Source organism: Oryctolagus cuniculus, chromosome 11, assembly GCF_051225735.1.
Source record: "Oryctolagus cuniculus isolate XC-2025 breed Fujian yellow rabbit chromosome 11, ASM5122573v1, whole genome shotgun sequence".
Taxonomy (NCBI): domain Eukaryota; kingdom Metazoa; phylum Chordata; class Mammalia; order Lagomorpha; family Leporidae; genus Oryctolagus; species Oryctolagus cuniculus.
The window spans coordinates 25,435,716-25,460,330 of record NC_142877.1 but is presented as its reverse complement, the minus strand read 5'-3'; the positions used below and the strand labels follow the sequence as shown (position 1 = coordinate 25,460,330).

General features: G+C 50.9%; 1 protein-coding gene and 1 pseudogene across 3 annotated transcripts in view; one reads left to right on the top strand and one right to left on the bottom strand.

Moving 5' to 3' along the window:
- Window positions 1-22,893, top strand: part of KIF3B (kinesin family member 3B) — a 44,849-nt gene extending 21,956 nt beyond the window's left edge. For 2 of the 3 annotated variants that reach the window (XM_070051960.2, XM_008256144.5), the window contains exons 2-9: window positions 7,612-9,079; window positions 10,372-10,473; window positions 10,795-10,917; window positions 11,031-11,149; window positions 13,712-13,825; window positions 14,396-14,501; window positions 18,661-18,839; window positions 19,491-22,893. In XM_070051960.2, the coding sequence (XP_069908061.1) occupies window positions 7,676-9,079; window positions 10,372-10,473; window positions 10,795-10,917; window positions 11,031-11,149; window positions 13,712-13,825; window positions 14,396-14,501; window positions 18,661-18,839; window positions 19,491-19,584 (2,241 nt within the window). In that variant the 5' untranslated portion in view covers window positions 7,612-7,675 and the 3' untranslated portion in view covers window positions 19,585-22,893. Of the gene's footprint in view, window positions 1-3,325; window positions 3,448-7,611; window positions 9,080-10,371; window positions 10,474-10,794; window positions 10,918-11,030; window positions 11,150-13,711; window positions 13,826-14,395; window positions 14,502-18,660; window positions 18,840-19,490 lie in introns of all 3 variants that reach the window. The other variant, XM_089307203.1, reaches the window with a different exon arrangement.
- Window positions 5,075-5,659, bottom strand: LOC100342695 (small ribosomal subunit protein uS11 pseudogene; annotated as a pseudogene).
- Window positions 22,894-24,615: the final 1,722 nt, after the last annotated feature.

Sequence of the window (24,615 nt, the reverse complement as noted above, 5' to 3'; positions counted from 1 at the left end):
AGCCATTGTCGTGAATTTGATGTCCTTCTATTAATTTTTTAAAATTTATTTCTTTGTTTGAATGGATAATGATAGAGGGAGAAACAGAGAGAGGTCTTCTATCTTCTGGTTCACTCCCCAGATGGCCACAACAGTCAGGTCTGGTCACACCAAACCCAGGAGCCAGGTCTCCTGGTCTCCCACAAGGAGAGCAGGGACCCATAAGCCTGGGCCATCTTCTGCTGTCTTCCCAGGCACTTTAGTAGAAACCAGCACTCCAGCATTTGGTGGCAGCTTCACCTGCTCCGCCACAGCGCTGGCCCTCCGCCGTGTTGTTTTGTTTGTTATGCATACCTAAATGCAAGCCATACGTACTGTATTCTGTAAATTTCTAATCACAGTTATCACACTGCGGTTTACTTTGTCATTCTACCTATTTATCCATGTTAATATAGAAGGCCAGATAGTAAACATTTTAAGCTTTTTGGGCCTGTTTTATTATTTATTTATTGAGAGGTTAAACAGACACACAGGTAGATAGAGCTCTCAATCTGCCGTTCACTCCCCATATGCCTGTAATGGCCAGGGCTGGGCTGAGCCAAGACCCAGAGCTGGGAACTCAATCCACGTTTCCCATGAGGATGGCCAGGTCCCCCACTAAAGCCATCACTCCCAGGGTATGCAGTGGCAGGAAGCTGCACTCGGGAGCTGGAGCCGGGCTCTCTGATGTGGGACATGACACCTTAATTGCTAGGTTAAGCACCCGCCCTGCAGTGCTGTGTCTATTGGAACCGCTTGACTTTGCCATTTTATAGTTAATGCAGTCATCTTAATTTGTAAAGAAAGGATTGTGGCTGTATTCCAACAAAATTTTATTTATAGAAACAGGCTCTCAGGTGTGGGCATTTGACCTAGTGGTTAAGCCCATACTCTTTGTTTTTTCTTTTCTTAATATTTATTTGAAAGGTAGAGTTACAAAGACGGAGAGAGAGAGAGAGAGATCTTCCATCTACTGATTCACGCCTCAAGTGGCTGCAATGGCCGGAGCTGGGCTGATTCAAAGCCAGGAGACAGGAGCTTCTGTGTCTCCCACGTAGGTGCAGGGGCCCAAGGACTTGGGCCATCTTTCACAACTTTCCCAAGCTGTATTAGAGAGCTAGACCAGAAGAGGAGCAGCCAGGACTTGAACCAGTGCCCATATGGGATGTCGGCACTGCAACCGGTGGCTTTACCCACTACGCCACAGTGCTGGGCCCCTAAGCCCATATTCTTGCAGCCATTTTGGGGAGTGAATTAAAGTTGGGAGTGTGCTCTCTTTCTCTGTAACTCACTCTCCCTCTCTCTCCTCTTTGCCTCTCAAATAATTTTTTAATTTTAATTTTTAAAAAATATTTATTTATTTGAAAGAGTTTCAGAGAGAGAGAGGGGAGAGAGAGAGAGAGAGAAATCTTCTATCTGCTGGTTCATTCCCTAGGTGGCAGCAACAGTCAGGGCTGGGCTAGGTGGAAACTAGGAGCCAGGAGCTTCTTCTGGGTCTCCCATGTGAGTGCATGGGCCCAAGCGCTTGAGCTGTCTTCCACTGCTTTCCTAGGTGCATTAGCAAGGAGCTGGGTCAGAAGTGGAGCAGCTGGGACTTGATTCGTGCCCATAGAGGATGCTCGTTTCACAGGTGGCTTAACCCATTACACTACAATGCTGGCCCGTCAAATAATTTTTTAAAAAGGCTGTGGGCTGGATTTGGCCTGTGAACTATAGTTTGCTGAACACTACTCTAATTTATTTCTTTTAACTGCTGGGTAGTATGCTGTGCAGGATATAATGGAAATGTACCATGTTTTATTTTTTGATTTCCCTATTGATGGATGTTTAGACTGTTTCTGGTTTTCCCATTTTAAGAATGCCTCAGGAAGCGTCCGTATCCGTGCTTCTTGCACACATGTACAAAGGTCTTCACGAGGGTGTGCGTTTATATGGAAATGGAATTGCTGAGGGTTGGTTGATGTCTGTTAGAGCATCAAGCGGGCCAGGGAAATGTTTCAGCTGAATGTGACCTCTGTCCTAGCATCTCTATGGGAAACCCATAGTGCTGAGACCCCATTTGGCATCTAGTTCTAGGCTTTGTGGTGAGCTCCACGAGGCACTGGGAGAGTGCCTGCCATGGGGAGTGCGCAGCAGATGAGAGGTGAGGCTGGGGACTCGGTTTTTCAGGAGCCGTAGCCACTGAGACAGTGGGTGTTTGCATCCAGCAGCGCGTCCTGGCTGAAAGGTGTTCAGGGTGCCGGTGAGGAGCTGCTTCCCTGCCGCTGCTGTGGGCGCTGTTAAACACGGACCGCTCTGTAGTGAGGCCCGCAGGAAGGGGATGATACAGTAAAGAGAGACTGTCAGGGCATCCTGCTCAGGAGACTGTCTCCAGAACAAGGTTGTCCGTCCTGGTGGCAGCGAATTAAATCGTTCCATGTTCCTGCAATAATACACCAGTAACATGGGCCCAGCCAGTCCAGCTGAGTGAGTTCAGAAAAGAATTGTGTTCTGCGTTCAGAGTTGAGGAGATCTAATTAACAGGGTTCATGCTTTAGGAATTCCTTCCCTTTTAAAGGCTTTTAAGATTAATGTAGGTTATTATCATTCCTTTTTTTTTTTAAATCATTTTAGAGGGCTCAAAAAATATCCTGAGCTGTAATGAAGTAGCTAAACCTCAAGGTCACCTTGCTGCAGGATTTTTTGTTTTTGTTTTATTATTTTTAAAGATTTATTTTATTTTTGAAAGAGACAGAGATAGAGACAGATGCAGAGAGATATCTCTGACCCACTGGTTCATTCCCTAGATGGCAACAATAGCCAGGGCTGGGCCAGGCTGAAGCCAGGAGCCAGGAGCTTCTTCCAGGTCTCAACTGTGGGTGGCAGAGTCCCAACACTTGGGCATCTTCTGCTGCGTTCCCAGGCTGTTAGCAGGGAGCTGGGTCAGAAGTGGAGCATCTGGGACTTGAATCGGCACACGTATGGGATGCTGGCATTGCAGGCGACAGCATGACAGCTGCTGCATGGCAATGCTGGTCCTGTTTTGTTTTTAATCAGACTTGGGACCACATTGTTTTGGAAGGCAAAAGTCAGATACTCAGCCTCCTTGGGTGTTAATGCAGAGGACGCAGTCCTCTCCACTGCCCTGTCTGCCCTGCCCTTTCTCTGAGCCTCTACATTGCTCTTTTTCTTTCTTATTAAAACTATTTCATTTATCTTAAGGCAGAGAGCGAGCGAGAGCGAGCGAGCTCGCGTCCACATGCCTCAGCACTGGGCTAGGCCAGGTCAAAGCCAGGAGCCTGTAACTTCATCCAGATCTCCCATGTAGGTGCTCGGGACCCAGGTACCTGCGCTATCCCTTGCTGCCTCCCATGGTGCTCATTAGCAGGAAGCTGTAGCTGGGAGCAGGGCCAGGACTGGAACCGAGGCATCCCGATTCCGGACTCCGAGGTATCCCCAGCGCCATTCTAAATATCTACCGCCGTTTACTGCTCCAGTTCTAGGCTTTTGTCTGGCCATTCCAGACTCTATAGCAGAGGCTTCCCCAAGGACGCTCAAGGGCCTAGACCAGCTTAGTCAGGTCTCTGGTAAAATGGAGGGAAGTGGTAAATTGGCCATTCTAACCATATGGCAAATTCTAGTAGCTTCCATAAGGTGATGAGTGGACTGAAAGGCTGCTTTTTACAGCTTTTTTCCTTCTTTTTTTCTTTTTATTTATCTGGCAGCCAGAGGGACAGAAAGGGGGGGAGACAGATCCTCTATCTACTGGTTTACTCCCTCAATGTCCACAGCAGTGGGGGATGAGCCAGGCTGCAGGTAGGATCCAGGGATTCCGTATGGGTCTCCCACAGTGCTGGCAGGGACCCAAGTGTCTGGGACATCCTCTGCTGCCTGCAGGTGCGTTAGCAGGGAGCTCAGCCTGAGGCTCAGTCAGAACTCCGTCCTTGGCACTCTGATACATCATGTGGGCATCCCAAGTGGTGGCTCACCTCGCCACACCACAATACCCGCCCCTACAGTTTTCTTTTTCTTTTTTTAAAGATTTATTTTATTTACTTGAAAGAGTTCCAGAGAGAGGTAGAGGCCGGCACCATGGCTCACTAGGCTAATCCTCCGCCTGTGGCACTGGCACCCCGGGTTCTAGTCCCGGTTGGAGTGCCGGATTCTGTCCCGGTTGCTCTCTTCCAGTCCAGCTCTCTGCTGTGGCCAGGGAGGGCAGTGGAGGATGGCCCAAGTGCTTGGGCCCTGCACCCACATGGGAGACCAGGAGAAGCACCTGGCTCCTGGCTTTGGATCGGCGCGGTGCGCCGGTCGCAGTGTGCCGGCCCCAACGGCCATTGCAGGGTGAACCAATGGAAAAGGAAGACCTTTCTCTCTGTCTCTCTCACTGTCCACTCTGCCTGTAAAAAAACAAAACAAAACAAACAAAAAAAAAAAAAACAAAACAAACAAAAAAAAAAAACAGAGGTAGAGATGAGAGAGAGCGGTCTTCATCTGCTGGTTCACTCCCCAAATGGCTTCAGTGCCCAGAGCTGAGTTGATCTGAAGCCAGGAGCCAGGAGCTTCTTCCAGGTCTCCCATGTGGGTACACGGGCTCAAGGACTTAGGCCATCCTCCACTGCTTTCCCAGCACATTAGGAGGGAGCTGGGTCAGAAGTAGAGCAACCAGGACTTGATTCTTTTGGGATTGAAAGCTAGGGATTCAGACAGTATAAATGACTGTCCACTTATCTCTCTCTCGACCTCTGAGACCCCCTAGGCCCTTGATTCTCTTGCTGAGCTATTACAAGGTCTACATGTGTGCTTCTAGTCATAGTGCCCACATATCAGGCATGCGGATGCCTCCCATTTTTTGTACATATTTGCTTGCTAATTTTTTTTAAAGATTTATTTGTTTATTTAAAAGGCAGAGTTACAGAGAGGCAAAGGCAGAGAGATAGAATCTTCCATCCACTGGTTCACTCCCCAAATGGCTCCAACACCTGGAGCTGCACTGATCTGAAGCCAGGAGCCGGGAGCTTCTTCCCGGCCTCCCACAGGGGTGCAGGGGCTCAAGCACTTGGCCATCTTCTACTGCTTTTTTTTTTTTTTTCGATGGCAATTTATTAACAGAAAACAATCTGGGGAGTCCTGTTCACAGGCGGCGACCACGGCGACCCCCCTTCCTGCGGGTGCTGTCGGAGGGGATGGGGGTGACATCCTCAATTCACCCGATTTTCATACCCGAGCGGGCAAGGGCTCTGAGAGCCGACTGGGCCCCAGGTCCAGGGGTCTTTGTCCTATTTCCTCCTGTGTCCCAGAGCTTGATGTGGAGGGCGGTGATGCCCAGCTCCTTGCACCTCTGAGCTACATCCTGGGCGGCCAACATGGCAGTGTATGGCGAGGACTCGTCTCGGTCGGCCTTCACCTTCATGCCGCTGGTCACTCGGCAGATAGTTTCCTTGCCAGAAAGATCAGTGACATGGACGAAGGTGTCATTGAAGGACGCGAAGATGTGGCAGACACCGAAGACATTCTCCCCCTCAGCCACCTGCGGCCCAAGGCTGATGACCTGTTCCTCCTTCGTTTCCTTCCCCTTGCGAGGTGCCATTGCTGTGCGTCTTCGCCGGACTCCGCTACCGGAAAGAGAAGGAAGGAGCGGGCATCTTCTACTGCTTTTCAGGGCCATAGCAGGGAGCTGGATCAGAAGTGGAGCAGCTGGGACTTGAACTGGCACCCCTGTGGGATGCCAGCACTGCATTCTCTATGCCACAGTGCCGGCCCCTGCTTGCTTATTTTTTTTTTTAAAGAGACTTTATTTTTGGAGGAGTTTTAGGTTCTCAGCAAAATTGAGCAGAAGGCACAGAGATTTCTGTTTCATTCCTGTCTTTACAAGTACAAGGCCTCCCCCATTATCAGCATCCCCCGCCAGTGGCACATTTGTTACAGGTGGTGAGTACATTGACACGTGGTTATAACCCTAGGTCCATTGTTTATGGTAGGGTTCATTTTTGGTATATATTCTCTTTTTGATACACTATGTAAACTATAGTAAACACAGTTCCTCATCTACTATTTTTTTTTAACTTATCTTGATATAGGATTACATTTAGATTACACATTTTTTTCTTTTTAAGATTTATTTATGGGGCCAGCGCTGTGGTGTAGTGGGTTAAAGCCCTGGCCTGAAGTGCTGGCATCCTATATGGGCACCGGTTCTAGTCCCAGCTGCTCCTCTTCGGATCCAGCTCTCTGCTATAGCCTGGGATAGCAGTGGAAGATGTCCCAAGTCCATGGATCCCTGTACCTACATGGGAGACTTGGAAGAAGCTCCTGGCTCCTGGCTTCAGATTGGCGCAGCTCTGGCCATTGCAGCGATCTGGGGAGTGAACCAGTGGATGGAAGATTCTCTCTCTCTCTCTACCTCTCTTTGTAACTCTGCCTTTCAAACAAAATAAATAATTTTTTTTAAAAATACTAAAACATTATTTTAAAAATTATTATATTAAATTATTATTATATAAAATAAAATAATAAAAAATTTTAAAAGATTTATTTTATTTAGTTTGAAAGACAGAGTTATACATAGAGAGAGGGACAGACAGACTGAGAGATCCTCCATCTTTTGGTTCACTCCCCAAATGGCACAATGGCTAGAGCTGGGCCCATCCAAAGCCAAGAGCCAGGAGCTTCTTTCTGGTTTCCGACGTATATGCAGGGGGCCAAGGACATGGGTCATCCTCTGCTTCTTTCCCAGACCATTGGCAGGGAGCTGGATTGGAAGTGGAGCAGCCATATGGCACCCATATGGGATGCCAGCGCTTCAGGCCAGGGGGTTAACCCACTGCACCACAGCACTGGCCCCATCAGTACAGTCTTGATCAGAATTGAAGGCCGGCGCTACGGCTCACTAGGCTAATCCTCCGCCTATGGCGCTGGCACACCGGGTTCTAGTCCCGGTTGGGGCGCTGGATTCTGTCCTGGTTGCCCCTCTTCCAGTCCAGCTCTATGCTGTGGCCCGGGAGTGCAGTGGAGGATGGGCCAAGTACTTGGGCCCTGCACCCGCATGGGAGACCAGGAGAAGCACCTGGCTCCTGGCTTTGGATAAGCGCGGTGCGCCGGCCACAGCAGCCATTGGAGGGTGAACCAACGGCAAAAGAAAGACCTTTCTCTCTGTCTCACTGTCCACTCTGCCTGTCAAAAAAAAGGAAAAAAAAAAAAGAATTGAAGTAGTCCATGGTCTGTTGCTACTGCAAATGATGCTACAATAAATATCCTTGTATATATATATCTTTGAATAAGACATGGATTTGCAGGATAACTTCTCTACGATTTCTGAATGTTGTACTCAAAGGTTATGGTAGGTCAGCAGGATATAAGGTCACGAGGGCTTATACGAGGTTTCTGGGTGCCTCAGGATATGGTGTGTAATAGCAAGTATTGATGGCGGGGAAGCTGGGCTGGCGGGTGGAGTTTGTTGTAACTGTGCTTTGACCACTAAGGCTGGTAAAGGTCCCGTGAGTTATTCAGTAGGACTGTCAGGAGATTAGCAAGATGAAGAACGCTTGGGTGTGTGTGCTGGTGTGCACAACTCCTGCTGACCACTGTCTGTACTCATGTTTGCTCTTGTTCTAGGACCTTAGTGTCCCGAGGCATTTTGGATTCATCGCCCTCAAGACTGACCCAGTCCGAGGTCATCATGTCAAAGCTGAAAAGCTCGGAGTCGGTCAGGGTGGTGGTCCGCTGCCGGCCCATGAACGGCAAGGAAAAGGCTGCTTCGTACGACAAGGTGGTGGATGTGGACGTGAAGCTGGGGCAGGTGTCTGTGAAGAACCCCAAAGGAGTGGCCCATGAAATGCCCAAGACCTTCACCTTTGATGCCGTCTACGACTGGAACGCCAAGCAGTTTGAACTCTATGATGAGACGTTCCGACCGCTCGTGGACTCGGTCCTGCAAGGTTTCAACGGGACGATTTTTGCCTACGGACAGACCGGGACCGGGAAAACTTACACGATGGAAGGGGTCCGTGGGGACCCCGAGAAAAGAGGAGTCATCCCTAACTCGTTCGACCACATCTTCACCCACATCTCTCGCTCTCAGAATCAGCAGTACCTGGTCAGGGCTTCTTACCTGGAGATCTACCAGGAGGAGATCCGCGATCTGCTCTCAAAGGATCAAACCAAACGGCTCGAGCTCAAGGAGAGGCCTGACACCGGAGTGTACGTGAAGGATCTGTCTTCCTTTGTCACCAAGAGCGTGAAGGAGATAGAGCACGTGATGAACGTGGGGAACCAGAACCGCTCCGTCGGCGCTACCAACATGAACGAGCACAGCTCGCGCTCTCACGCGATTTTCGTCATCACTGTCGAGTGCAGCGAAGTGGGCCTCGATGGTGAAAACCACATCCGCGTGGGCAAACTGAACCTTGTAGATCTTGCTGGCAGCGAACGGCAAGCCAAGACGGGCGCTCAAGGGGAAAGACTGAAGGAGGCAACCAAGATCAACCTCTCCCTGTCGGCCTTGGGGAATGTCATCTCTGCCCTGGTAGACGGCAAAAGCACTCACATTCCTTATCGGGACTCCAAGCTCACCAGGCTCCTCCAAGATTCCCTCGGTGGCAACGCTAAGACGGTAATGGTGGCCAACGTAGGGCCTGCTTCCTACAACGTAGAGGAGACTTTGACCACCCTGAGATATGCCAACCGTGCCAAAAACATTAAGAACAAGCCAAGAGTCAACGAGGACCCTAAGGATGCCCTCCTGCGAGAATTCCAGGAAGAAATTGCTCGGCTCAAGGCCCAGCTGGAAAAACGGTCCATTGGCAGGAGGAAGAGGCGAGAGAAGCGGAGGGAAGGTGGTGGCAGTGGCGGGGGTGGGGAAGAGGAGGAGGAGGAGGGAGACGAGGGTGAGGAGGAAGGGGATGATAAGGATGATTACTGGCGGGAGCAGCAAGAGAAACTGGAGATTGAGAAGCGGGCTATTGTAGAGGACCACAGCTTGGTTGCAGAGGAGAAGATGAGGCTGCTGAAGGAGAAGGAGAAAAAGATGGAGGACCTGCGGCGGGAGAAGGATGCAGCCGAGATGCTGGGGGCAAAGATCAAGGTACCGTGCCTCCCCGAGCCTGCGCCCCTGCCGTGGCGCCTCCCCGAGCCTGCGCCCCTGCCGCGGCCGCTGCCCCGCTGCCGCCGGAGCAGCTCCACCGTGCCCCGTGCTCACAGACAGCTGTTGAATTGAAGCAGAGCTAAGAAAATGGTTTTCTTTTCAGATTTAACAAAATGTGGATAGTGGGCATTGTGGCACAGCTGGTTAAACTGGTGCTTCCAGTGTCTATATTGGAATCCAGTTCAAGCCTGGGCTGCTCCATTTCTGATCTAGCTTCATACTCAAGTGCACTCTGGGAAGCTGCACAAGATAGCTCAAGTACTTGGACCCCTTCCGCTCACGTGGGAGACCCCGGTGGAGTTCCTGGCTTCTGGATATGGCCTGACCTAGCCTTGGCTGTTAAGGGTGTTTTGCAGAGTGAACCAGCAGATAGAAGATCTGTCTGTCTCTCTATGTGTCTCTCTTTCTCTCTCTGTAACTCTGACTTCCAAATAAGTAAGTCTTAGAGAGAGATCTTCTGTCCATTGGTTTACTCCCTAGATGGCCACAACAGCCAGCGCTGGGTCAGGCTGAAGCCAGAAGCTTCTTCTGGGTCTCCCATGTGGGTGGCAGGGGCCCGAGCCTCTGGCCCATCCTCTGCAGTTTTCCCCAGGCCATTAGCAGGCAGCTGGAAAGGAGTGGAGCAGCTGGCACACAAACTGATGCCCACGCGGGATGCTGCCAATGCAGGCCTTGGCTTTACCTGCTGTGCCCCTTTTTCTCCTTCCCTTTTTTTTTCTTTTCTTGTCTAGTTCCTAGGGTTTACTTCAGTTCCATGTCAGTTTCCCTTCAGACAGGAAACTTTCCCTGACTCCCTCCACAAGTCCTTCCCTGTGGGGTGCCTGTGCCACTAGTTAGCTGTCCGACGCCATGTTTCATGGCGTGTGCCATGCTTCCTTGTCGTGACACTCGGTGGACTCTGAGCTTTGTGCTGTGTGCTGATGTTTGCATCCCCAATGCCCAGCACATGGGAGACCCTCACTGTGTGCTAGATGGGATTAATACTTTGTATAAACCAACCAGAAGCTGTTCTGTTAAAGCCGAATCCTCGTATGTTTGGAGAAGGGGTGTTTTCCGTGTTCTGAGGTGTGGCCCCCGGGAAGGCAGCCCAGCCCTGTCCCGGGGAGGCAGAGCACCGCTGAGCAGCGCTGCTCTTCAGCCCGTCCATGCCCCTGCCTCAGCCCTGCGCTCCTTCCCCTTCCCGGACTCCCACGAGGCCGTTCACGAGCCGGATTCTACTGTTTCTTCCCCAGGCCATGGAGAGCAAGCTGCTGGTTGGAGGAAAAAATATAGTAGATCATACGAACGAACAGCAGAAGATCTTGGAACAGAAGCGACAGGAAATTGCAGAGCAGGTAAGTTCATTCTCTTCTGGGGAAACAGGTGGGCCAAGGGGCGTCCCAGCTACAGGGCAGGCTGCTCCGGTGCTAGGTTCTCTGGGAAGGGCAGGAAGGGAGGTGTGGCAGCCTCTTCTGAGCTGCAGACTGATCTGGAGCACCCAGCCGTGCGTGCGTGAGGGCCTGCAGAAAGCGCATGGAATGATGGAATCCAAAGATCCCTTTATTCTGGTTCCATCTGCCATAGCGCCCGCTTTCCGTGAGCTCTCTGGAGGCCAGTCCTGTTCTTGTGTAGACTTAGTCTCAGGGCCGGCTGACGAACTTTGTGATGTTGCTCAGAAACGTCGAGAGAGAGAGATCCAGCAGCAGATGGAAAGTCGAGATGAGGAGACTTTGGAGCTGAAAGAGACGTACAGCTCATTGCAGCAGGAGGTGGACATCAAGACCAAAAAACTCAAAAAGGTATAAAAGGGAGAAGGCCAGGCCACCGTGCCTGGGGACACGGGGAGGGAGAATTCTGCTCTTCGGCTGGACGCCCTCCTCACCTGCCCCCTCCCACCCCCACGCGCTTCCAGCTCTTCTCCAAGCTTCAGGCAGTGAAGGCCGAGATCCACGACCTGCAAGAAGAGCACATCAAGGAGCGCCAAGAGCTGGAGCAGACTCAGAATGAGCTCACCAGGGAGCTGAAACTCAAGTAAGCCAGGGCTCTCCCCCTGCCCCAGGCCACTTGCTGGCTCGGTGGTCTTGTTTGCTCAGTGAGAAGCACCCCTGAGGTCAGAGCCCCTGCCTGCCTCCCTCTAGCTCATCCCCCACCCTGTGTGTCTTCGGTTTATTCCCAAGATCCATTCTTTCCATCTCTGGGTCCCCTTGGTTAACTGAATGACCTTGCCAGATGACCTCTCAGTTCCCTTCCACTCTACCTGCTAGAAGCTTTGGAAAGTTCTGACCTTTTATTATTGGCTTTCATTATGAGAATTTTCTGGATGCTGTAATGAACACAGTACCCATAGCTCAGATTTCAGTAACAAGATCAGATGAATAGTCTTCTCTCCCTCCCTCCCTCCTATCCTCCCTCCCTCCCTCCTTCCCTCCCTCCCTCCCTCCCTCCCTCCCTTCCTCCCTTCCTTCCTTCCTTCCTTTTTTTTTTTTTTAACATTTATTTGAAAGGCAGAGTTACAGATCGAGAGCCAGAGAGAGATTAAGATCTATCCCCTGGTTTGCTGTAACAGCCAAGGCTGGGCCAGGCTGAAGCCAGGAGCCCTGAACTTCTTCTGAGTCTCCCATGTGGGTGCAGGGGCCCAAGCACTTGGACCGTCTTTTACTGCTTTCCCAGGCCCATTAGCAGGGAGCTGGATTGGAAGTGGAGCAGCCGGGGCTTGAACTGGTGCTCATATGGGATCCTAGCATCGCAGGCAGTGTGTGCCACAATGCCAGCCCCAGTGGAAAACTTGTCAGGGATGTGAGTTGGGTGCAGAAGTTAAGATGCCACTTGGGACAGCTGCATCCCATTTTCAAGTACCTGGGTTCAAGTCCCAGCTCTGCTTTTGATTCTAGTTTCCTGCTACTGTGTACCCCAGGAGGCAACAGATAATGGTTCAATTGCTTGGGTTTTTGCCACCCGTGTTGGAGACTCAAATCAAGTTCCCAGCTCCTGGCTTCAGCCTGGGCCAGCCTGGAAGGGAAGTGAACCAGCAGATAAAGATTCCTCTCTGATGCTCTGCCTTAAAGACAGGCAGGCAGGCAGGCAGAGAAAGAAAGAAAGAGAGAAAGAGAGAAAGAGAGAAAAGGAGAGAGAGAGAGAGAAAGAGAGGAGAGAGAGAGAGAGAAAGAAAGAAAAGGAGAGAGAGTTGGGAGGAAGGAGGAGAAGGAAGGGATAAAAATGTTTTTAATGAGTGTGTAGTTATTTGAGAGGCAGAGCCACAGAAAGACAGAGAGGTCTTCCATCTGCTGGTTTACTTCCCAGGCCTGAACTGGGTCAGGTCAAAGATGGGAGCCAGAAGCTTCTTCCAGGTCTCCCACCTGGGTTCAGGGTGCAAGCACTTGGGCCGTCTTCCACTGCTTTCCGAGGCCATCAGCAAGGAGCCGGATCGGAAGCGGAGCAGCCGAGACTAGAACTGGTGCCGGTGTGGATGCTGACGCCACAAGCGGAAGCTCCACCTATTATTCCACAGGGCTGGCCCCAGGGAGAAAATTTTAAAAAGAAAGAAAAACTTTTCCAGGAGATTGTTTTAATGGCCAAGTTTCAATCTGGAAAGCAGATCTTAAAATTAAATGTATCATTCAGGCCTCTTTGTAGGTGTGTGTACTTTGAAAAAAATCAGGACAGAATATACCAAAAACCTAGTAATAGCTATCTCTGGGTGGTAAAATGGAAGGTAATTATGTTTTTCACATTTTCTAATGAGTAACCAGGACCTTGGTAATCAGAAAAAAAAACTAAGGTACGTTATAAAAATAATTTCTGAAATATCATACAAAGTGAAGAGAAAATATGTCCTCCAAATATTTTTTTCCTAAGGAAGCGTTTTCTATCTTTTGAATACACAGTGAGTCAACACCTGCCTCTCAGTGTCCTGCAACTTCCAGGGGCTTGTTCTGGCCCCGCCCATGTGCACAGCCCCTTGGCGTGGTCCCTTCCTGGGGACAGGAGACAGTTATCGCAGACCAGCGGCCCTGGGCATGTGTTGGATGGAGACTGCCCAGTGGTCTGCCTTCCCAGCACTCGCAGGGCCTGCGGTCCACTCAGTCCCGCTTCTGGTCTCGCTGACCACGTGGGACTGGAGGAAGGCAGTTTAATTTCTGATCAGTTTTTTAAAAGTGCTTTCAGCTGTACTGACTGCGTTAGCAGCATGTAAGAGATGCCCTCTAAAGGGTACATGAGACCTTCACTGCCAGTGACCGGAGACCCTGGGCACCACCCTGTAGCTGGCTGTGAAAGACCCGGGGCCTCTAAAAGACGCAGGAGCGGCAGACATTGACTCGGCTGCTGGCCTGGCATTGCCTCCATTTTCACTGTTCCCCTCCTCAGGCTGCTGCTCCCTGGGCAGGGGATCTCTCCACATGCCTGGGACAGACCTGAGAGTGCCGCACAGTTACCCGCTGTCTCAGGCGGGGACCAGGTGCCGTCCACGTGTGCTGTTGGGCCCGCAGTACCTGGTCGGAAATGTTTGCTGAGTGGTCTGGTGCCTACCTGATCCTTTTGTGTGAGGCCAGAAGTCCTTATCTGTGTTCATTCACATTGTGTGTGCCCCTACAGGCATCTTATTATAGAAAACTTTATCCCTCTGGAAGAAAAAAGTAAAATTATGAACAGATCCTTCTTTGATGAAGAGGAAGATCATTGGAAGTTACATCCGATAACGAGACTGGAGTAAGTTACTTTAAGCAGTGGCCTGTAAGGTGGGGCGGAGGGGAAGAAGGTTGATAAGCTGGTCCTGCCCAAGGTGGTGAGACAGTTTGATTCATTTAAACTCCGAGCCCCTTGCATTTTTGACTGCACGGCTGCTGTAAGTCCGCGAGGTAAGAGTTTGGTGAGTGTGGTATTAGGAATTGGGAGACTTTGTCACTAGTAAGCTAAGGACCTTTCCCAAGTCCCTGCTTATCTCTTTACCCAGCATGCCAGGCCAAACAAGTGTTACCTTGTGTGTCAGTCTGGGTCCACTGGGAAGGCCAGGAGAGTGGACAGCAATGCTCTGTGTCTGCTGTCTGGATGATGAGACCCCTCCCAGCTTACTAATGCATGATGCTCACGTGGGAGTCAGAAAACAACTCCTGCAGATGGTAGAAGCAGCTCCTGGCCCACTGTGTCGGCCCTCAGCCCAGGGAGTTGCTTGCTTCACTTTCTCCCTGGCTAAGTCTTCTGAGAGCTTGATCCACAGACTGGTTGGGGGCTCCTAGCCACACTCCCACCAGGCCCCTCACCACTGCACCCTGTCCCCAGGAATCAGCAGATGATGAAGCGGCCGGTCTCCGCCGTGGGATACAAGAGGCCATTGAGCCAGCACGCGAGAATGTCCATGATGATCCGTCCGGAGGCCCGATACCGGGTGAGAAGGTTGTCCTTGGCTTTCGTCCTCTCAGAGGGATTCAGACTTGTGTGGGCCCTCAGGCAGCATTTTACTGAGCCATAGAGTGGGAACCCTGCAGAGATACTTAAGGCCTTTATGATAATTACAACCAATGATAGGTAAAGCCGCCGCCTGCAGTGCCGGCATGCCGTATGGGCGCCAGTTTGAGTCCTGGCTGCTCCACTTCTGATCCAGCTCTCTGCTATGGCCTGCGAAGGCAGTACAAGATGGCCCAAGTGCTCGGGCCTCTGGACCCCCATGAGAGACCCAGAAGAAGCTCCTTGCTCTTGGCTTCGGATTGGCTCAGCTCTGGGCGTTACAGCCATCTGGGGAGTGAACCATTGGATGGAAGACCTCTCTCTGTCTCTGCCGCTCCTCTCCTCTCTCTGTGTAACTCTGACCTTCAAATAAATAAATAAATCCTTAAAAAAAAAAGAACCAATGATAAGTATATAACAATAATAATAAATAAAAAGGTAAAATAGAATGAGATTTGGAAAACTGGAACCAGGGAAGGAGGAGCGTACAAATGCTGTTGTTAGTGGCCGTAGCTGTTAACAGTGAGCTTCCGAGTGGCTCCGTGGGAGGAACCTTGATGTCTAGCAACAGGAGATGGACCTGTGCTGAAGAACTTTAGCTATTTCCATGCAACATTACATGTGTCCATCGTGTGGTCACTTAAGATGACACAACAGGACTATTTAACGACCTAAAATATTTTACAATAAAAATGCCATGGGAGAGGCAGGCGCTGGCGTAGCAGTTACGAACCCCTCTGGAGACACCTGCATGCCGTGTGGGAGGCCTTTGGTTTGCGTTCCAGCTCTGCTTCTAATTCCAGCTTCCTGCTAGTGCACTCTCTGGCAGGCAGCAGGTGGCTCAAGCGCTTGGGTCCCTGCCGTCCACGTGGGAGACCTGGATTGAGTCCTGGCTGCCAGCTGCAGCCTGATGTGGGCAGTTGAGGAGTGAAGCAGCAGATAGGAGCGCTCCCTGCATCTCGCTCTTTGTCTCTGCCTCTCAAATAATTATTTTAAAATGCCATAGAAGCTTCTGGCTATAAACACTCACTGTGTGCTAGACTGTACCCAGTGTGGACTGCTCTCTTCCATCTCCTCTGGGCAGTCAGTTCTGTTGCTCTCAGCTCCAGAAGCTGTAAATGGATGAACTCGGGGACACAACCTATAGTTAAGTTGCAAACCAAGTTGAATTGGAAGTGTATATGTGAATTATAAAGTTTGGTATAAAGTGCATCAAAGTGTGAACTGGTTAGTTCTGGTTGGTGGAAGTATATTCAATTTAACTTTTCTTCTTTTTCAAAATTTATTTTTATTTATTTGAAAGGCAGAAAGAACGAGGGAGACAGAAAACTCCTATTTGCTGGTTTACTCTCTAAATGCCAAGGCCAAAGCAGGACCCTCAAACTCAATCCAGGTCTCCCGGTTGGGTGACAGGTCCCCAGCTGCTTGGGCCATCACTTGTTGCCTTTCAGGTGTGCACCTGCAGGAAGCTGAAATCAGAAGCGGAGCTGGGACTCTGCCGTGGACATTCTGGTATGGGATATGTGATCCCAGCAGTAATGTTCACTGCTGCGCCCAAAAGTTGCCCCCTGAGTTTTCCTCTTTTTGTTTCTCTGTATTTTAAAACCATCAACAGGGATCTTGTATTATTTTTATAATGGAAGATTTTCACATAAATTTTTTAAAAATATTTTTTATTTGAAAGACAGAGTTACAGAGAGAGGTAGAGAGAGAGAGAGGTCTTCCATTGGCTGGTTCACTCCCCAGATGGCTGCAACGGCCAGAGCTGCGCCGATCCGAAGCCAGGAACCAGGAGCTTCCTCCGGATCTCCCATGTGGGTGCAGGGGCCCAAGGACTTGGGCCATCTTCTACTGCTTTCCCAGGCCACAGCAGAGAGCTGGATCAGAAGTGGAGCAGCCAGGACTCAAACCGGCGCCCATATGGGATGCCAGTGCCTCAGGCCAGGGCATTAACCCGCTGTGCCACAGCACCGGCCCCTAACATAAAATTTTAAAAATGTTTTTTAATCTCCTTTGGTGGCCAGAGCAAAACACATTAGTTAATTTCTCAGGTGCCATTCTTCCAGGCCCCAAGTTATTTAAAAGAAAGCAAAAACAAAAAAAGATTTATTAGGTGGGGTATGTATTGTAGAAGACTAGGTAGGTGTCGGAATGCTCAGAGGCGTTTTTCTAGCAGTTTCACATGGGCGTATCTTGCCAGTCATTTCATGGCTGCAGCCAGAAACGTGACTTTGAAGCCCACAAGTCCAGTCCTATGTGGCTTTCTGGGACTGACCTAATCCAGAGGTGGACTTTCTTTATTTTTTTAAAAGATTTATTTATTTATTTATTTGAAAGGCAGAGAGAGAGAGATTTTCTATCCGCTGGTTCATTCCCCAGATGGCTGCAATGGCCAGAGCTTCACCGATCCGAAGCCAGGAGCCAGGAGCTTCTTTTGGGTCTCCCATGTGGTGCAGGGGCCCAAGGGTGGCCATCTTTTACTGCTTTTCCAGGCCACAGCAAAGAGCTGGATCGGAAGTGGAGCAGCCAGGACTCGAACTGGCGCCCCTATGGGATGCCGGCGCTGCAGGCGGCAGCTTTACCTGCTGCGCTATAGCGCCGGCCCTCAAAGGTGGACTTTAAAGCTGTGACTGTCAGGTGTTCTCAGAGTGGACCTGCTTCATCAGGGAGGGTTTTATGCATGGGCTTAGCATCTAAAACTGATCAGTGGAGTCACTGCCTCTGCCCACCTTTCTCCTGCAGCGGCCCCTCCCGCCCCTGTGGAGCCCCGGGGCCAGGCCCCACTGAGAAAAGCCAGAGGAGAAGGTCGCATGCGTAGTCATGGGTGCTCTTCCCTCAGTATGCTTGTCTCAGTGTCCAGGAAAGGCTCACCACAGGATGTCTCCACAGCCAAGCCTGAGGCAGGGCCAATCTGATTTTAGTACTTATTGTAACATTTTTTATTCATTTATTTGAAAGTCAGAGAGCAGACAGTGATCTCCTGTCTGCTGGTTCACTCCGCAGATGTCCACGACAGCTAGGGCTGAGCCACGGCTAAAGCCAGGAGCCAGGACTCAGTCCTGTGGGTGGGAAGGACTGAAGTCCTGAGCCCCTGCCTGCTGCCTCCCTGGTGTGCACTGGCCGGAAGCTAGAACTGGGAGTGGGGCCAGGACTCTGACCTGGGTCTCTGATGTGGGATGCAGGTGTCCCAGGTGGCATCTTAGCGTCTACGCAAAATGCCACCCCTGTTGCTTATTTATTTATTTTGGTTATTTTATTTATTTGAGAGGCAGAGTTACAGAGAGGCCAAGGCAGAGAGAGAGAGAGGTCTTCCATCTGCTGGTTCACTCCTCAACGGCTGCCAACAGCAGGAGTTGGGCCGATCTGAAGCCAGGAGCCAAGAGCTGCTTCTGGGTCTCCCACGCGGGTGCAGGGGCCCAAAGACTAGAGCCATCTTCTACTGCTTTCCCAAGCCGTAGCAGGGAGCTGGATTGGAAGTGGAGCAGCCGGGACTCAAACTGGTGCCCATATGGGATGCCAGCACTGCAGGCAGCAGCTTTACCCGCTACGCCACAGCGTTGGCCCCAGAAGATTGCTGTCTCTCCCTTTCTCTCTCTAACTCTGCCTTTCAAATAAATAAATCTTTATTCACACACACACACACACACACACACACACGAGAGTCTTTTATCATTAGGGCATTATGTCTTTTTCAGAGCAGGTAGAATTTACAGAAAATTTTGCAGTCTGTTTTTCAAATGTGTTTCCAAGCATGTGTACGCTGCCGTGCACACCCTCGCCATACATGCACCACAGTGCCTCCTCCCCTGCGCAGCTGAGAGGTTCGTCAAAGCTGCTGTGACTGGAGACTGCTGGTGATTGCACTTCTTTACCCCTCTCTGTATTTCCAGATTGTGTGCAATAAATGAGTTTTTACTAGGGAAACAGAGAAAAGCATAGAGAAGAAAACAAAAATCATCTGCAATATTGCCACTTGTTCTGGGCAGGTTCTCGGTAGGCTTGGGCGGCAAACAATGTGCAGTTCTGTGCTTGGATGGGGTCTCGATCACCTGTCCTCTGTATCTGGTCGGAGCCTTAACCTCGATGGCTGTGCTTCTCAGGCAGAAAACATCGTGCTGCTAGAGCTGGATATGCCCAGCCGGACCACCAGAGACTATGAAGGCCCAGCCATCGCCCCCAAGGTGCAGGCTGCATTGGACGCAGCCCTGCAGGATGAAGATGAGATCCAGGTGGATGCATCATCCTTTGAAAGCACCGCAAATAAGAAATCCAAGGCCAGGTCAGTGGTGTTTGATGACCTGTGTTTGAACAAGGACGAACCAGGGCAAAGGGCAGCAAGAAGGCTTGTAGTGGTGGAGCTCCTTGCGGAACACACTAGAAAACGTCGCCACATTGCTCCTGTGTTTATTCATTTATCCACAGCTATCTGTGGTGGAGACACTGTGCCAGGCGTACTGAGTACCAGAGTACCTAATGCACCCAGGGTGCACCCGATAGGGAGGCAGTTCTTCAGTCCTTACCAGGTGCCGTGTAGTGTAATTCCCTTACAAGAATTCTCTTAACGATTTCCGGCACAGATGTATAAGGCAATACATATCATGCATCCATTTTACAGTGAGAAAACCGAGACTTAGAGAATTGAGAAAGCAGCCAGGTCTAAGGAAACCCAGAAAGTAGGTTGTCCGTGCCAGAGTTCAAACGTGGGTCTTTATAAATTACTGCAGTCCAGGCTCTGAGCCTCCACATAAATTCACATTGCCCCTTTGTGCACGATTTGGAATTCTGTCATGTTAAATTCTGGATTAGACATTTAAGGAAAATCACAAGTGAAGGAAATCCTGCCTGTGCGTTTAGTGGGTCTATTTACCAGCTCGAGAGGTTGGTCTCAGCACAGGGCCACGCAGTGTCAACATGTGCTTGCCTTTTGCAGGCCTAAGAGTGGAAGGAAGTCGGGACCCTCGTCTTCCTCAGGAACCCCTGCGTCCCAGCTTTACCCGCAGTCTCGGGGGCTGGTTCCCAAGTAGAGGCCGGTGCTGCCTCTCCCAGGGCATAAGCGAGCGTTTGCCTTCTGTGAGAAGAGACGAGCACCAGCTGCAGAGAGGACTGGAGCCCGAGCTCCACACCATTCCCCTGGGGAGACGCCATGGCCCTCGTGGAGTACCCAGCTTGGTCTGAGCAAGCCTGCTGCTCCCGACGTGGTGCTCGGTTCCCTGGGCAACGTCTTTTCATTAGCATCTCAGAACTGCATGGGTAAGGTAAAGTGCGGTAGTCCAAGTGGAAAGCAAGAGAATGAGCAGTGACCTTGCTTCCCCTCCCTGCCCTGGCACTGTCCCCTCCCCATTTCCAGCCTCTTGTTTATGCGGGGCTCCCTTCTTGCTGAACACTAGGGCAGAATCAGGAGTCACCCTAGTAGGACCCTTTGGAGCCTCAGGATAAAGTGACAGTGAGACTGAAACGTGAACGCTGTAGAACTTGAATGGGTGCCTGTTCTTGTAGGGAAGACTGAGAAACCACGTTTGGACCCGTGCCCCAGGCGGGCCCACCAGCCCTCTGGCTTCCATGCACCCCAGTAAGAAGTGGACCTGCCCTTGGGGATGACCTGAATGAGGACTCTCTTCTGATTTCTGCTCCTGAAGGATTCATTGTCAGTGGTGTTCCCTTCGCCTCTGTGGAGAGCTTAGGGAAGCAGCTTCTTTAAAACCTCAGATCCGAGACCACCCCATCAAAGACCTCTGTCCGTAAGCTGGTGCCACGTCCACACAGCATGCCACTCTGCTCCTGATTTGTCTCCACTTTCCCCCATGTGCGCAGGCTCGGAGCATCCTTGCGGGGGTCCTCTGTCTGCCTCCAGAGAGTGCTCTGCAGTGGGAGTGTTTTCTGGGAGAAGGGAGGCTGGTTCTGCCTTCTCGGATGGGACTAGAGCTGCGGAATGAACACGGGGTGGCACTTTGGTGTCCCCCACTTTGTTGCTTCTTGCCAGGGAGCAGAAGAGCAGCCAGGCGGAGGTGGAAATGGAGACACGGGAGTCAGTGCAGTGGAAAGGGAAGGTCTAACAGATGGAAGCCAAGGAACCCTGCCCGCTTTCTGCGGAGAACACGGCGAGTCCCAGAATTGTGGCTCCCCCCAGGTGCAGCCCGAGATGCTGGTGGGGAGTGGCCATGTACTTGAATAGGCTAGAGGAGAGAGTTCCAATTCCCATTTACATAGATTAGTTTGCTTTGTAAGTTTTAGTTTTCATATTACTGGGATTCAAAGGTTCGTTTTATGTTGGTCATTAGATGAATTTTCCTTATTTTTGCCCCAAGAGAAGCTCATAGGTGTGTATGGGTGTGCAAGCAGAAGGTGCCTGTGTCCTGTGAGTGTGTCTGTGTGTGTCTGTAAGAGAGAACGAGAGACCAAGAACTTGCCCAATTTTAGAATTACTCTAATGTGCAGTTTTTGCCTTTTGTCTTTATTAAAGGCCCATTGAATGACTAGTCCAGGCTGGAAGCCCTCCCTTGCGGGCGTTGAGTCCATGAGCCAAGCCTGAGGCGACAGTCTGAGTCCCCAGGTCTGCCACACTGGCGCACCTTGCTGGCATGGTGCCCCAGAAAGGTGGTGACTCGGGTGGGCCTGGAGTTACATTTTAACTAAGCTGCCCAGTTCCCAGGGCACATTTCTGGGTCAGAGCCCGTGGGAAAGAGAAGGTACCAAGTGCAATGTCTTAGCATTCTATCAGATGGAGATCTGCCGTCCAGTAGCCCATCTGCTTTGCCGTAACCATTCTTTCTGAACAGGGCTCTGTGCAGCACTTCCCAGAGCCTCACAGAGCCTTCCCTAGGCTTTTCTTGGATCAAACCCTGTTTCCTTCTTACTTACTAAGCATGTGTCTGACTAGAAGACAGATGCTGAGGTGTGTAGCCCAAGTTGGTTGGCCACTGGCGACATGTCCCTCAAAGCTAGTCTGAATTCTACAGGCCGAAAATATCTGTGTTGCAGATCAGAGAGCTGAAAACTCGAGCTCACGCTAAACCTTAGTACAGGTGTCTCAGAATGGCTGTGCTGACCAAAGGTGGTTAAGTAACACAGAGAACTTTACCAAGAAGGCAAACGAAGAACGCCAAGGTGACCGACAGGGTTACGGAAACAAGCTTGCCTTGTGCAAGGCTGTGTTTGTGGGGTGTGGAACAAAGGAGAACACTCCCTGGGAAATGAAGCTGTCCCTTCCTTGCCAAGCAGTTTCTGGTGCTTTTCTTCTCTCAAAATGGATCCGATAAATATTCGAATCGAGCAGATGGTAGTGTGTCTTGCTGCCATCAGAGCTGCTGCTCTGGGTTCTGGATTGAGCCAAGTGTGTAGAGGACCTACCAAGCCCACCGAGGGGCCAGGCGTTCATATCTAGTCATGCTAGAATGTTCCAAGCCATCCGAGGGCCTTCCTGCCAGCAGCAGCTAGTGAGGTGTGGGAGCGAGTCTCTAACTGGATCTGAGAAGACCTGTGGGAGAAGGAGGTGGAGGCTGTGCGCGCTCGTCAGATCCACGTGTGCGCTGATTAGTAGACTGTATCTGGCTTCATACAGAAAGTCGTGTGTCTCCTGGACCCCTGGAATCCAAACCCAAGGCTACACAAATCATCGGCATGAAGCACTTTGTTAGGGCTCGGACCCAGCGCTAGACTGTTCCCCATCGCAGGCCTGCACGCTGCTCCAACTGCTCCACCCACCCCTCCGCGACCAAGGGCGCCAAGTGCTCCGCCACTCAGGCGTGGGCCACTCGCCGCCTTTCCCTGCTGACTCTTGCAAGTCCTTCCTCACTGAATGCAGAATCGTCGCCAAGTTTGAAAAGTGTCGAGTCCCCGTTAATGTGGGGTATCAGTTCCGCCTCAGCCACCTGAGGTCAAAGCGTGCTGCGCACAACACCTAGGACCACCTGAACACCATCAGTGGACAAAAATGGGCTGTTAACAGACACCAAAAGCCATACGAAAACGCTCAGAGGGCGCTAGATAAGGAAGTGGCCTGGCTGTTGTCTGCTACGCAAGGCTTTGTCTAGTGCTGTCCAGAAATCTGCCATCTTTCTCCTGCCCTTGTTTGTTGAATGAAATGCTCTTGAGGCTATTTATGGAATGAGCGATCCCAGACAGGCAGGAGGCGTGTGGGCACTGTGGCTCCTTGGAGTTAATGGTGATCTTGACCTTCTCTTTGGCTACCTTTAGACAAAGAATATGCCAATACTTGGGGTTCTGAGTTTTACAGTTGATATTTATTTGTATCATCTCTTTGTCTAGGAATGTAAAAGTGATTCTAAGCTAAGATGTGTAATAAAAATCAATCAGATTTATTGTACCTACAAAAATTCGTTCTCATAAATGACTAATGCTTTTGAAAATGACATACCTGTGGCTGGTACACTGACATTCTTTAAAAATATTCTAATTTTCCTAGTGAAAGGTGGGCGGGAGTGGAAAATGAACATCAAGTTGGAATGCTGGCACTTGAGGAATATAGCAACAAGGGAAAGGGGCATGAAATGCAGACAGGGTGACGAATAAGCACTTTCCATGTCCTTCCACGGAGGTCCCTGAGCAGGCCTGGGCAGCAGGCGCGAAATTTCTTTTTGCTTCTCTGTTCTGTTTTTTGGATTCCTTTAAATTTATTGAACTTTAAAATATATCTATGTATTTTTTAAACCACAAAAATATTTTATGTTGTTTACTATTAGGAAAAAAAATTCCAAAAAAGGACCACACTCTGTCTTGTGGTTTCTCCTTGTAGGCTTACAGGAGCGCGCCCTGGGAGATTGTACACTCTAGAGGGGTGTGCACCTGGTGGGGGTGTGTGTGCCTTGGTGGTGGTTGTGCACCTGGTGGGGGGTGTGTGCACCTGGTGGCCTACAGGAGTGTTCTCTGGAAGATTGTACACTCTGGAGGGGTGTGCCCCTGGTGAGGGTGTGTGCACCCTCGTGGAGAGGTATGTGCACCTGGTGGGAATTGTGCACCTGGTGGGGGTGTGTGCACTCTGGTGGGGGATACACCCTGGTGGTGGTGTGTGCACCTGGTTGGGGGGTGCACCCTGGTGGTGGTGTGTGTACACTTAGTGGGAATGTGTGCACCCTGGTGGCCATAGGAGTGTGCCCTGGGAGATTGTATACTCTGGAGGGGTGTGCCCCTGGTGGAGGTGTGTGTGCCTGGGGAGGGTGTGTGCACCTTGGTGGAGGGGTATGTGTACCTGGTGGGGATTGTGCACCTGGTAGGAGTTATGTACCTGGTGGTGGTGTGTACACTCTGGTGGGGGGTGCACCCTAGTGGTGGTGTGTGCACCTGGTGGGGTATGTGCACTCTGGAGGGGTGTGCACCTGGTAGGGGTGTATGCGCCTGGTGGGGGGTGTGTACGCTTGGTTGGGGGTGTGTACACCTGGTGGAGGTTGTGCCCTCTGGTGGGGGTGTATGCACCTGGTGGGGGTTGTGCACCTGGTGGGGGTTGTGCCCTCTGGTGGGGGGTATGTGTACATCTGGTGGGGGTTGTACACGTGGTGTGTGTGTGTACACCTGGTGGGAGTTGTGCGCCTGGTGGGAGTGTGTACACCTGGTGGGGGGGTGTGCACCTGGTGGGGGTTTGTGTGCCTGGTGAGGGTTGTGCACCTGGTGGGGGTGTGTGCTCCTGGTGGGAGTGTGTACACCTGGTGGGGGGTGTGTGTGCACCTGGTGGGGGTTGTGCGCCTGGTGGAGGTGTATGCACCTGATGGGGGTTGTGTGCCTGGTGTGGGTGTGTATACCCTTGTGGGGGATGTGTACCCTAATTAAGAGGGAGGACTAAGTGGAAGGTACATGAGTTCTGGACTCTTAGCTTGGCTTAATCTCTGCTTATGAATTATATGACAGTGAGAAATCTCATTTTACCTCTCTGGACCTTGGGGTCTTTGTAAAATAGGGACAGAAGGAGCCAGCTGTGACCGAGTGGGTTAAACTGCTTCCTGTGACAATGGCATCCCATATTTGGTGCTAGTTGGAATCCTGGCTGCTCCTCTTCTGATCCAGCTTCCTGATAATCTGTCTGGGAAAGCAGCGGAAGATGCTCC